Below are 13,158 nucleotides of genomic sequence, written 5' to 3'. Positions count from 1 at the left end.
GAATATGATATGACTTGATGAACAGCACTCCACATCAAAAATTCTGTTTTTATCACTTACCTACTCAAGGACGAGTAGGAGTTAAGCTTGGGGATGCTGATACGCCTCCAACGTATCTGTAATTTTTGATTGTTCCATGCTGTTTTATTATCAATCTTGGATGTTTTATGATCATTTTATATCACTTTTTGGTACTGACCTATTGACATAGTGCCAAGTGCCAGTTGCTGTTTTTTCCATGTTTTTTACATAGCAGGAAATCAATATCAAACGGAGTCCAAATGCCATGAAACTTCACGATGATTTTTTATGGGTCAAAAGGAAGCAGATGGTCCCTAGTTGCACCTGGGGGGAGTCCCTAGGAGGGGACAACCCACTAGGGCATGCCAGGAGGCCCTGGCGCACCTTGGTGGGTTGTGCCCACCTCGGGTGCCCCTCAGACCGCCTCTTTGCTCTATAAATACCACAATATTCCAGAAACCCTAAAGGCGTCGACGAAATATTCATCCAGCCGCCACAGAATCCAGAACCACTAGATCCAATCTATACACCATCACGGAGGGGTTCACCACTTCCATTGGTGCCTCTCCGATGATGCGTGAGTAGTTCCTTGTAGACCTTCGGGACCGTAGTTAGTAGCTAGATGGCTCTCTCTCTCTCTCGCTGAATTCTCAATACAATGGTCTCTTGGAGATCCATATGATGTAACTCTTTTGCGGTGTGTTTCTTGGGATCTGATGAACTTCGAGTTTATGATCAGTCATATCTTTTTATATCCATGAAATTTATTTGAGTTTCTTTGATCTCTTATATGCATGATCTCTTATAGCCTCGTATTTCTTCTCTGATATTTGGGTTTTGTTTGGCCAACTTGATCTATTTATCTTGCAATGGGAAGAGGTGCCCGATAGTGGGTTCGATCTTACGGTGCTCGATCCCAGTGACAGAAAGGGAAACGACATGTACATATCATTGCTACTAAGGATAAAAAGACGAGATCTATATCTACCACCATATAGATAAACGGATCTTGTCTACATCATGTCATCGTTCTTATTGCATTACTAAATTTTTCCATGAACTTAATACACTAGATGCATGCTGGATAGCGGTCGATGTGTGGAGTAATAGTAGTAGATGCAGGCAGGAGTCGGTCTACTAATCTTGGACGTGATGCCTATGTAATGATCATTGCATGGATATCGTCATAATTATTTGAAGTTCTATCAATTGCCCAACAGTAATTTGTTTACCCACTGTTTCCTATTTTTCTTGAGAGAAACCAGTAGTGAAACCTACGGCCCCCGGGTCTTCTTTCTCATATATTTGCCTTGCGATCTACTTTTCCTTTGCATTTTTATTCAGATCTATCAAACCAAAAAATACAAAAATACCTTGCTGTGTTTTATCTTTATTTATTTTATTTGGCGTTCGATCTATCAATCTACTACAATTTACCTCATGTCTGCTTGCCTATCTTGAGGCACCGTACCCCGGAAGGGATTGACAACCCCTTTAACTCGTCGGGTTGCGAGGTGTTGTTGTTTGTGTGCAGGTGCTGTTTACGTTGTGTTGCTTGGTTCTCCTACTGTTTCGATACCTTCATAACTGAGGGAAATACCTACGTCGCTATGCTACATCATCCCTCCCTCTCCGAGGAAATACCAACATAGTTCCAGCTACCATCAAGGAGAATTTTTGGCGCCGTTGCCAGGGAGGATCTTCAACATATACCAGGTTCCTAATCACAAATTTCATCTCCTCGCAATTCACATTATTTGTCATTTGCTTCTCGTTTTCCTCTTCCCCACTTCACAAAAATTTGCCGTTTTATTCGCCCTCTTTTTCGTTCGCCGTTTTCTCATCAGATCTCATGTTTGCTTGTGTTACCATGTGTCTTCTATTTGCTTGCATCTTCGCTTGCTAAAAATCAATTGATATGGATCCTCATCCACCTGCTAATCTTTTCAAGAGATCCAATTATGAGGAACCCATTGCTAGTGAATTGAGTTCACTAGATTATCTTTATGAAGTTTTGCTTAAGATTCATGAATCTGAAAATTGTGACGAAGAAATTTATGAAGTGATTCATGATAGCTCGTTGAATGAGAAGCATGATTGCAATGATTTTACTATAAATTCTATTAATGTCAATTGTGCTAATAATATGCAAAACCCCAAGCTTGAGGATGCTAATTTTTCCATGTCTACTACTTTTTACAATGATCATGATTGGGTGATTTTCTTATGATTTGAAAATTTATTTAAGCCTCATGATGAATATGTTTGCAATAATATTAAAAGTGGGTTTGCACGAGTGTACTTTAGCTAAAAATAATCCCACTATTTTGGAAGAGTGTCAACATTGCATGCATGTGGATCATAAAGAGAAAAATTTATATGATAGTTATATTATTAAATTTTATTATGATCCTACATATAATTATTATGATAGAGGAAAATATGGTTGTAGAAATTTTCATGTTATTAAATTTCCTATCGTTGTGTTGAAATTATCAATGTTTTATTCCTCTCCTTTGCATATGCTAGATGTTTCTTGTCTTAATAATTTGTTTTCCTATAAAATTCCTATGCGTAGGAAGTATGCTAAAATTAAATGTGTTGGTCACATGTTTCATGATGCTCTCTTTGTGTTTCGGTTATTTATCTGTTGTGTGAGCATCGTTGAAATATTATGCCTAGCTAGGGGCTTAAAACTATAGCGCTTATTGGAAGGCAACCCAATGAATAAAATTTATTTTTGTTTTTGCTTTCTGTTTTGAGTGTTAGCACAATTATGCTACTGTTATGATTGTGTTTTTTATGTTTTAATTAGTGTTTGTGCCAAGTAAAGCCTTTAGGATCTTCTAGGGTGATAGTTGTTTGATCTTGCTGAAAAACAGAAACTTCTATGCTCACAAAATTAATTTTTATTTTTTACCAGAGAGCGATAAAATACCCATTCCAATCGCAGTAGATCAATATACAAATTTCTCAGGTCTTCCTAATATTTCAGAATTTTTGGAGTTACATAAGTATTTGAAATAGTTAGATTTCTACATACTGTTTTGTTTTGACAGATTCTGTTTTCTTTGTGTTGTGTGCTTATTTTGATGGCTCTATGGTTTTCTTTGATGAGTTTTTGCCATAGAAAAGTTTAAATACAATAGATATAATACAAAAACAAAATATGAATTGGTTTGATACAACATTTATAATAGTGTTTTAGTATTCTTATACTAACGGATCTCACGAAGGCTTTGTTGAGTTTTGTGTGATTGAAGTTTTCAAGTTTTGGGTTATCTTACGATGGATGAAGGAAGGATGTAAGAGCTTAAGCTTGGGGATGTCCCGGCATCCCAAGATATTGTCCAAGAATGAGCAACCAACTAAGCTTGGGGATGCACCCGAGTGGCATCCCCGCTTTCTTCCAACAACTATCGGTATTTTACTCGAGACTATATTTTTATTCATCACATGATATGTGTTTTGCTTGGAGCGTCTTGTATGATATGTGGCTTTGCTTGTTTTATTTTGTGCTTTAAGTCATCAATCCTTGCTGGACACACCTATTTGAGAGAGCCAAAATTATTTCATGACTTGTTAGAATTGCTCTCTATGCTTCACTTAAATCTTTTATGAGCTAGGACTTTCTCTATTGCTTCATTTATATCTTTTTGAGCACGGTGTGCCTTGTTATTTTTGAAGAAATGCTCTCTTGCTTCACTTAGATTTATTTGAGAGTAGGTAAAATTTTGAAGAAATTCTCTCTTGCTTCACTTAAATTATTTTAAGAGAACGAAAATTTGTTATGCTCATGATCTTCATTTATATTTGTTTGAGCTTATGAAAAGCAACACATGAAAATTAGTCTCAAAGTGATAGATATTCAAGAAGGATAAAGTAAAAGAAAATGTCATGAAGATCATTGGACAAAATAAACTTGATTCTTAGTAATAGTTTTGAGATATGATGATGTGATATGTGAGTTATGTTGATGAGTAATTGTGCTCTAATAGGAATATTGGTGTTAAGGTTTGTGATTCCCTATGCATGCATGAAAGTCAATAATCATGCAGTGAAAATCATATCCTCTTATGGTGCATTATTCGGTGTTAATTATGCTTAATGCTTGCTTATGAGATTATTTGCTTCTTGGTTGGTCGCTTCCCAATCTTTTGCTAGCCTTCATTTTGCACCAAGCATGATCTCTACTTTTGCATCCAAAATCCTTTAAACCAGTTTTGCCACATGAGTCTACTATATCTACCTATATACGGTATTCTTTTGCCGTTTTAAGCAAATTTGCATATGCCATCTCTAATTTTCAAAATAAACTTCTCTTTTGTGTGTTTGTTTCGCTCGTGGAACGATAACGGGTGGGTAATATTTTCCATGCTGGATGTGTTATTCTCAAGATGAGTGTTTATTCACTTGTCATTGCACGAGAGTAATGCAAAGGTATTAGGGATGCCGAGTCCCGAAATGCAAAAACAAATGCATTTACTTTATGTTGTCAAATAATAAATTCCTTGAAAAGTGTTAGTATGGAGGGCACCCATGGATACGGCTAGCCATGAGAAGTGTAAGAATGGTGGAAAAAGGAATAAACTTTATTTTTTGTTTGGGTAACGCCTATGGCATATCTAGCATGAAAAGTGCTGGGAACTCTAAGTTGTTTTCGTTAGTGGGATGGATACACCTCCCAAAATGTTTTTATCTCTTATCTTTCGCTTTGAGCTCTGGCACCTCTATAAATCCCTACTTCCCTCTGTGAAGAGTCTTTCTTTTACTTTATGCAATTTTTATTTTGAAATTAGAGTCTCCATCTTTTCTCATAAAAAGCACCAACTAGGAGACAATCACTACTAGGAAAAACACTACCAGTAGCATAGGTTTTTTGCATACCAGTAGCATGGGTCCCCGCGCTACTGCTACAGCGCTACAGCTAATTTTTAGCAGTAGCACGTTTTTTACCCCACGCTACAACTAAAAAATTAGTAGTAGCGCGTGTACACCCGCGCTACTACTAACCTAACTACTTGTAGCCCTCACTTTTGACCCACGCTACTACTAACAATTTAGGAATTAAAAAAATAAAAATTTGATGTAGTACTCATAAATGGTAATACGCCCAGTGCAAACCAAACCAACGTCACACAACCATCTCAAGATTCCATTTAACATCAGACACACACAACCATCATCGTAAGGTGGGTACCTTCTCTAGTGGTCTACCACCAACCCTAAACAGACCACTTCTCTAGATGTATCTACCAAGGCTCGGAGTTCAGACGCTGGTGGACACGAATCCTCCCTCCCTCGGACGGTGGCATCGAGGTCCTCCACCTCAGTGACTTCCGGCGTCGAAATCACCTAGACGATAATCCGTGCGACATGGCCACCGGGCTTCACGGAGAAGTCTGCCTTCAAGTGGTTGAAGAGCACAGCGCCCACTGGCCGTGCTAGTCAGCGACGATCACCCCTGCGCCCACGTTGAGAAAGTGAAAACTTGTTAGTACACAAATTGCATCAGTTCAACCAAATACTCCCTCCGTCCCAAAATAAGTGTCTTAACCTTAGGACAACTTTGTACTAAAGTTAGTACAAAGTTGAGACACTTATTTTGGGACGGAGGGAGTAGTATATTCCAATTCACAAGACCCATTAATTTAAGATTCCTTCTCATCTACTTCCTCCGTCCCGTAGTGTCAAAAACATTCTTATATTATGTGACGGAGGGAGTAGCAATTAGAAGGGGCTCATGCCGAAAATATATGCTTAATTCCTCACTGGCTATTCAAACTAAATAGTCCAGGAGCGCACATGGTTACCATGGATACTAGTCTAGATTAGTACTTACATATATCTTCTTACAAACTTAGATAAGCGATACAGCTAAAAGATATATGAATGAGCTCGTACTGAGAGAAGTAGTAGTAGTAGGCTGCTGTCCTATATGAATGAGCTCAGCTACAAATGTGGCATCACAAACCATCCATCCATCCATCATAATACTAAAAATCAGGGAGCAAACAAAGCCTATCACTTATGCATCAGGAGAGGGCTACCAAATCAAACATATGAAACAAGAGGAGCTTTCCATGACATTGCTTTAACAAGAGTGCTAAGCTAAGAAACAAAAATCGGCACTATACATGACATTATCACATCGCTCGTGATTTGGGGGCAGCAAGGGTATTAGTAATGGACTGTTGATGTATGTGCTACAATACAAGAAAGAGCTGGGTTGGATTTTAGTACCTTGTGTTGATGGAGCATGCACTTGATTGAATCATGGTCTTCTTTCTGCTGTTGTACCATGGAACCCTTGTGCTGCACAAGAAGGTCAAACGGTTGATGAGCTGAAACCGAAATCAATGGTTGCTGCTGCATAAGAGTCTAGAAGCTCAGCAATGAAAAAGACAAGTTTGTGTCTTAGAAAAGAAATATGTGATGTGTTTTCAATCAAGATCAAGATAAATGAATTTAATCAGTGTACAAGGCATAGATAGCACACAAATCACCTAAAAACAGATGAACAAGGTAATTCAGTTTAGCGGCAATGAAAACAGGACAGATTATGACCCTTTGAGTATGCTTTACAAAAACAGCACGTACAACTAATGCTAGAATGCACAGAAAATACTCATTTTTTCTGTATAAGTTAGCAGTATGGATCCCCCTACTACCTCAGCGAATGGAACCTTACCCAAATCGACCCCAGGAACAAAAAGGTGAATTTAAAAGGACAGCATGTACAACTAATGCTAGAATGCATAGAAAATACTTATTTTCTCTGTATAAGTTAGCAGTATGCACCCCCCAACTACTTCAGCGAATGGAACCTTGCCCAAATGGGCCCCAGGAAAAAAAAGGTGGATTTAGAGAAATGTTGATGTATAATCAAGAAGAATTAATATGGTCACTTATGTAGTCACTTTACACAAAATGGACGCCAGCAGAACTGTGCAAAACCCGGATGACAGGAAGACTGAACATTGAATTTAATAGCTCACATATATGCATCACATAGAGGATTTCTAGCCGTGATTGTCAGCTATTAGCATGTTAAGTTCTTTTTTCTCTTCTTGCAAGAATGCTTATGACTCCAGGACTATCTTCTAACAGATAATTTCCAGTCAAATTGTTTTAAGACACTGCTGGAACTTTGAACTTCCACCAGTTCCTTATATTTCCATGTTTGATAATAATGAATTGCATAGTACAGAATTCTAGGTATGTGCTTATAAACCTTAAGAGCCTAACTGGGATGCAAATTCTACAGAAATAGACATAAGAAAAATGTGGAATTGGGATGTCATAGGTTGTTGACCAAACAAAAACACATGAATGTGTCAGAATGGCCTTTCAAAATAGTACTTGCAAATTTTGCAGCAGTTTGAATAGAGATGTCTACAATACGAATGATGTTTCCATGAGGACAAGCTCATGTCAGAATTTCCTACAATGTAAAAGAGCCTAACTATTTCCATCTGCACAACAACTGCAGCTATTTGTTAATAAAGTTTTTACAAACTCAACAGATTAAATATGAAGATATCTATAAGAAGAGTTGACACTTGAATAGTCCAATAAAACTACTATTGCTCTGTCTATAGGCTTTTTCCTAGTAGTGACCTTTCATAGTGAACAGCAGCATTATAATGAACTCTACAAATCTGTCAAAGAAAGGTGTCTCTGTGAATAAGTGAAGCAAGAACTAGCATGACTAATACCTACCCATCCAATATGATGCAAAGGCCATCTACGGGTTCACCTTCACGAGCAATATAATCCCCAGGTTCTGCAAAATGCCAGCATGAAAAAAAATGCAAAAATCAACTTTGATCCCAGACCACACAATCAGTGAATACAAAATCACCACCATTCCAGATAAGCGCACACACCGAAGAGTCAAGGGCTAAACATCATCTAGTTAATGAGTACGCACTGCAGTGCAGCGCCAATACAGACTACAGACTAGTAAATCGGTCGTGGTCAGTGAGCTGCACACAGAATCATGTGCGCGATATGAAGTACAGTGAACTATAAATCATGACTGACACAGAGAGCATCCTCAGTAATTCAGTAAGCTAACAGTAGAGAGTACTCTGAGCTGACGCAAGCCAGATTTAGGCTGCGCTCGCCTGAAGTAGGCAAACACGGCGGGCCGACTACAGCACTCGGACGGGTGACGGCGCGACTCACCGTAGTGCTTGACCTGGACGGCCTCGGCAATCCTACGGATGGAAGAGCCGGGGAGGCACTGCAGGAGGGGCACCTGGCCCAGGAACTTCGTCACTGCACATCAACGGGAATCGTCCCCAGAATTAGCCACAGTCGCTCCCAAATCCGGAAGGGTCGCCGTCGCCTTACCTTCTTCTCGGTCCATCGGCGTCGGCGGGGCGGGAGGGGAGCAGCAGCGCAGCACCGGGGCGGGGCGAAAGACTAAACCTGAGCCTCCCACGCTGCAGGGAGTCGCCGCCGGCGCAGAGGAGGAAGGAGGCCGAGCTGGAAGCGGAGAGGGCGAGGGAGAGAGGGCCACCTCCCACCCCTACCGGTGCGGCGAACGCACATGATTCTGGTTCCGGTGAATGCTCCGCTTCCAGCCGGAGCTCGCCAGAACCGGTCGGCGTGGGTGGTGGCGGCGGAGAAGGGGTGGGGGTGCCAGAGAGTTTTTTCTAGGGATTCACGAGAGTTTGGTCGGGTGGGAGTATAGCTGGCCATCTCCGGCCCGGCCCGGCCCTAAAAAAGGGGCCTGGGAGGGCTGGGCTTGATCAGTGGGCCGGGCCTGGGCCTCAAAAGTAAGCCTTAGGAGTTATTGGGGCCGGGCCTGGGCTTCAATATTAGACCAAAATTAGGCCCATCTGGCCCTACTCCAACAGCAGCAACCAGCAGCCCAGCAGTCCACCACTCCACCTCTAGACTCTAGTCCTCGACTCCTCCACCGCATCGACTCGAACCCTAACTTATCCATCGACAAGTAATCGCTACCCCTCCCCTCCTCTGCCCGTGGCCCGTGCTGGCGGCGGCGACCTAGACCGTCCTGCAGTGTCGCGCCCCCGTCCCGCACCGTTGCCGGCAGGCTGCCTCTCCTCCCCAACCGCACCTCCACCGGCAGGCCTCCTCTCCTCCCCAACCGCGACGCCGGCAGGATTCGTCTCCTCCCCAACAGCGACGCCGCTCGGTTGCCTCTCCTCCTCAACCGCGACACCGCCCGACTGCCTCTCTTCCCCAACTGCACCGCCGCCCGCAGGCCTCCTCTCCTCCCCAACCGCGACGCCGGCATGCTTCGATTCCTCTCCAGCAACTAGCCGTCGTCCGAGCGCCGCCGGACCTCTGCTCTTAAGGTAATTTGATGCAGATTTTTTTCTGTTCTTGACCAATTAGCAGGTGTACATGCATGTCAACCGGATGGATTTGATGCAGATTTGTATTTCATAAACAATGGTAGATGATTTCGCCGTTGTACATGAATATAAGTGTGTGTAGACTGTAGAACTATAGATGAACTCACTGTTGTACATGAATATAAGTGTGTGTAGATGATTGATGAAACAGTGGCTATAAGTGTGTGTTGATATAGATATTTCTTGTTGTTGTTGACATAGATATTTCTTGCTGTTCACATATATATTTCTTGTTGTTGATATAGATTTAGCATGGAGGGTGTTGAGGGTGATGAACCAGACTATCATCCTGAAGAATTAGAAGGGCATGAGGCTGAGGGTTAGATGGAGCTGTTTATTGTACCTCCAAATCCTTCTCGTGTACGGCAGAAATCTGCAGGTAAAAGGGGGAAGAGGCCAGCATCTACTACATGTTCAGGAAGTGGACAATCGACAGGACAACAGCAGCCTACAACCGAAGCACAGCAGCAACCTACAGCCAAAGCACAGCAGCAACGCAGTGCGTCCTCTAGCAGTAGCAGACTGAAGTCAAAAGTATGGTTGGACTTCACCAAGATATCCAAAGATGGTGATGCCTATATTGTAGCTAAGTGCAACCATTGCTCCGCTGAGCTGTCAGCTAAATCTGGACACGGTACATCTCATCTCCTTAGGCACACCGAATCGTTGCATAAGACTGATCAATCAACAATGAATAATTTTTTCTTGAAATCTGAAACAAATGATGATGGAACAAATGCATTGAGAACTGTTAGATATGATGCTCAAGCAGCTAGGCATGGAGTCTCTATTTATCTTGTGTCCGGTTCTCATCCATTTACAACAGTTGAAGAAGATGGTTTTAGAACAATGATGACTGATTGTTGTCCAGCATTCAAGAGTATTGGTCGGCACACAATAAAAGAGAGATAATGGCAATGTTTCTTGACCAGAAAAAAGAATTGCTTGAAATTATTGTTGCTGCCCCTGGTAGAGTAAGTTTCACATCTGACAATTGGAAATCTGAAGTCACCAAGCATAGCTATATTTGCATTACCTGTCATTACATAGATGCTGATTGGAAACTAAACCAAAGAATTGTCTGGTTCAAAAAAATTGATCCACCATATGATGGAGCATCTATTGCCGATGAGGTCCATCTAGCTTTTCATGAATGGAGGATTGAGAAGAAAGTAATGTGCATCACTCTTGATAATGCAGCCTATAATGATAGAATGATTGTTTGCTTGTGAACCCACTTGTCTCAAGGTGCTTTACCTTTGTCCGGCAAATTCTTTCAAATTCGTTGTTGTGCACACATACTGAATTTGGTAGTTCAATCTGGTTTGACATTGATTGATAAAGCTATGGCCAAACTTAGAGATGGTATAATGTATCTAAAGGCTTCAAGTAATAGGCTGCACAAGTTTCATAGCACTGCTACAACTACTTTCAACCTAGAAGAATCAAGGAACTTGAAACCTGACATGCCCATTCGTTGGAATTCAACGTATACTATGCTTGGCTCCTGTTTATACTTTAAAGAAGTGTTACAGTGGTATTCTAAGAGGGATAGCATCTTCAAGGTGCATTTTTGGCCATGTGAGGAAGAATGGTCCAAGGTATCTCATATGTATCAGTTTTTGAAGGTTTTCTTCGAGGTAACTACTATTTTCGCAGGAACAAAATATCCAACAGCCAACTAGTACTTCATGAATGTTTATCTAGTTCACACTGCTATTATTGAGGCTACCGATGGTATACATGGCTACATGGGTCCTATTGTTTATTATGAGAGAAAAGTTCATGAAATATTGGTCTGACTATAGCGTATTTCTATCTTGTGCTGCTGTTCTTGATCCTCATATTAAGTTCAAGTTCTTGGCTTATTCCTACTCCAAGTTGTATGAAGAGGATGATGCCAAGCGTCGAATTGCTGATGTTAGAACTACCTTGACTTCTTTATTTAATGAATATGGTAATGTTGTACCCGTTCATGACAACTTATCCAAAACTAGTATGTCAAGCACTTGTGGACTTGGTGCCTTTGCTGACTATGATCAGTATGTGGAAAGCACAAGCACATTTGAAGAGAAATCTGAATTGGAATTGTACTTGGCTGAACCTGCGAAGAGGTTGAATGAGAACATTGATATCTTGGATTACTGGAGCAAGTCTGCAGCTAGGTATCCGCAGCTAGCAAGATTGACACGTGATATCCTTGTTGTTCCCGTGTCAAGTGTTGCATCAGAATCTGCTTTCAGCTTGAGTAAGAAGGTTATAACCCCGAGCCGAGCCTCACTTAAACCAAAGACGGTTGAGGCCTTGACGTGTTTGCAAGATTGGTATCGCTGCAAATTGGAGAAGAAAGATGGTATATAGTTTAACTTACTTTGTTTCTTTCTTCATGCTATGTACTTTAGAGTTTATAGCTAACATGTTGTTGTAGTTGTAGGTAATAAGAGAAAGGCAGAAGTGGTTGAGCTAGATGATGAAAATTCTTCTTCCGATGATGAATGTAACATCCCTATTATTTGTTTATGTCAACTTGTCAAGTTCAACATGTACTTTAGAGTTTATAGCTAACCTGCTATTTATTGCATTTTGTAGAGTTCTTGCTAGAGCAATGAGATGAGTAGAAGATACGGAGAAGGCATGTCGAGATGGCAACAAGCAGCTACTGGTCCTTATTTTTGGTTCTATGAATTGGCCATCTGGCATGTAATAATACATTTATGCACTTGTGTTTCTAGAAACTTGAAACTAGAATGTTTGATACTATTTGATGTGAAAACAATGCTCTTTAGTGTTGTTTTGGTGCCGATGTGCTGCTGTTTTGGTGTTGTTTATGCACTTTTGGTGCTGCTGTGCACTTTTGGTGCTGTTTATGCACTTTTGGTGCTGGTGTGTTGTTTTGGAGCAATTTTGTTTTGGTGTTGTTTATGCTCTTTAGTGTTGTTTATGCACTTTAAGATACTATTTGTTGTGCTGTTTTGGAGCAATTTTGTTCTGATACTATTTGATGTTACAACGTCGAGGGCTTTTGGGAGGGCTTAGGGCTTTCGGGCTTTCTATGTTGGGAGGGCCTGGGCCTGGGAAACGTTGTATTTTCGTGGGCCTGGGAGGGCCTGGGAAACAGACCTTGGGCTTGATGGGGCCTGGGCCAAAGCCCGGCCCGGCCCGGCCCATGGCCAGATATAGGCGGGAGTGGATCGGGGGAGTGGATAGGGGCCCATAAGTTTACACACAGAAAAATAGCAATAGCGTGTTTTGCCCACCAGGCGCTACAGATATGTTTTTACTAGTAGCGCTAGGTTCAGCACCCACGCTGCTACTATGTCTTAACTTGGGGATGTGGTGTGGCACACTTACTAGTAGCTCTGCCCAAAACAACCCACGCAGCTGCTAATTAATACCAGCAGTGTGTTTTGTACCAAGCGCTACTGGTACTTACCAGTAGCGTGGGGTCCCAAACATGCGCTACTGGTAAAGTTCTACGTATAAGCATTTTCCTAGTAGTGAATATGATCGTGCTCAAGTATTGGGAGTAGTTAATATTCGGGTGTGTTTCATGAATGGATCAATGTTTGAGCATGATGGGCTAGGGATAACTTGTTTTAGCATTGATATTTTGAAAGACATGGTTGCTTGTTGATATGCTTGAGTATCTAAATTATTATGTCAAAACTAGACTATTGCTTTGAATCACATAAAAGTCCAAATGTCCATGCTATAAAGAAAAGAATATGATATGACTTGATGAACA

General features: G+C 41.2%; 2 protein-coding genes across 2 annotated transcripts; one reads left to right on the top strand and one right to left on the bottom strand.

Moving 5' to 3' along the window:
- Positions 1 to 5,085: 5,085 nt before the first annotated feature.
- Positions 5,086 to 8,706, bottom strand: LOC125549253 (acyl-CoA hydrolase 2-like). The gene is made up of 5 exons (XM_048712710.1): positions 8,380 to 8,706; positions 8,212 to 8,304; positions 7,744 to 7,807; positions 6,265 to 6,336; positions 5,086 to 5,485 (listed from the first exon to the last, which is right to left on the bottom strand). Exons 1-5 carry the CDS (start codon positions 8,393 to 8,395, stop codon positions 5,470 to 5,472), a joined length of 261 nt encoding a protein of 86 aa, XP_048568667.1. The 5' UTR covers positions 8,396 to 8,706; the 3' UTR covers positions 5,086 to 5,469.
- A 271-nt stretch (positions 8,707 to 8,977) lies between these two features.
- LOC125510488 (zinc finger BED domain-containing protein DAYSLEEPER-like) lies at positions 8,978 to 12,194 on the top strand. The gene is made up of 4 exons (XM_048675727.1): positions 8,978 to 9,353; positions 9,659 to 11,766; positions 11,848 to 11,910; positions 12,003 to 12,194. Coding segments are annotated over exons 2-4 (684 nt in total). The 5' UTR covers positions 8,978 to 9,353; positions 9,659 to 11,147; the 3' UTR covers positions 12,005 to 12,194.
- The last annotated feature ends 964 nt before the right edge of the window (positions 12,195 to 13,158 follow it).

The sequence above is a fragment of the Triticum urartu genome, chromosome 1, assembly GCF_003073215.2.
Source record: "Triticum urartu cultivar G1812 chromosome 1, Tu2.1, whole genome shotgun sequence".
In the NCBI taxonomy this organism is placed as follows: Eukaryota; Viridiplantae; Streptophyta; class Magnoliopsida; order Poales; family Poaceae; genus Triticum; species Triticum urartu.
This window is presented reverse-complemented; position numbering and strand designations above follow the sequence as displayed.

Excerpts from the sequence above, each read along its gene's own strand:
- LOC125549253 (XM_048712710.1), bottom strand. Across the intron at positions 7,808-8,211 it reads CGTCCAGGTCAAGCACTACG|AACCTGGGGATTATATTGCT; the intron begins GTGAGTCGCGCC and ends GGCATTTTGCAG. Across the intron at positions 6,337-7,743 it reads CTTTGCATCATATTGGATGG|CACAAGGGTTCCATGGTACA; the intron begins GTAGGTATTAGT and ends CTTCTTGTGCAG.
- LOC125510488 (XM_048675727.1), top strand. The coding sequence starts at position 11,148 with ATGGTATACATGGCTACATGGGTCCTATTGTTTATTATGAGAGAAAAG. Across the intron at positions 11,767-11,847 it reads CAAATTGGAGAAGAAAGATG|GTAATAAGAGAAAGGCAGAA; the intron begins GTATATAGTTTA and ends TTGTAGTTGTAG.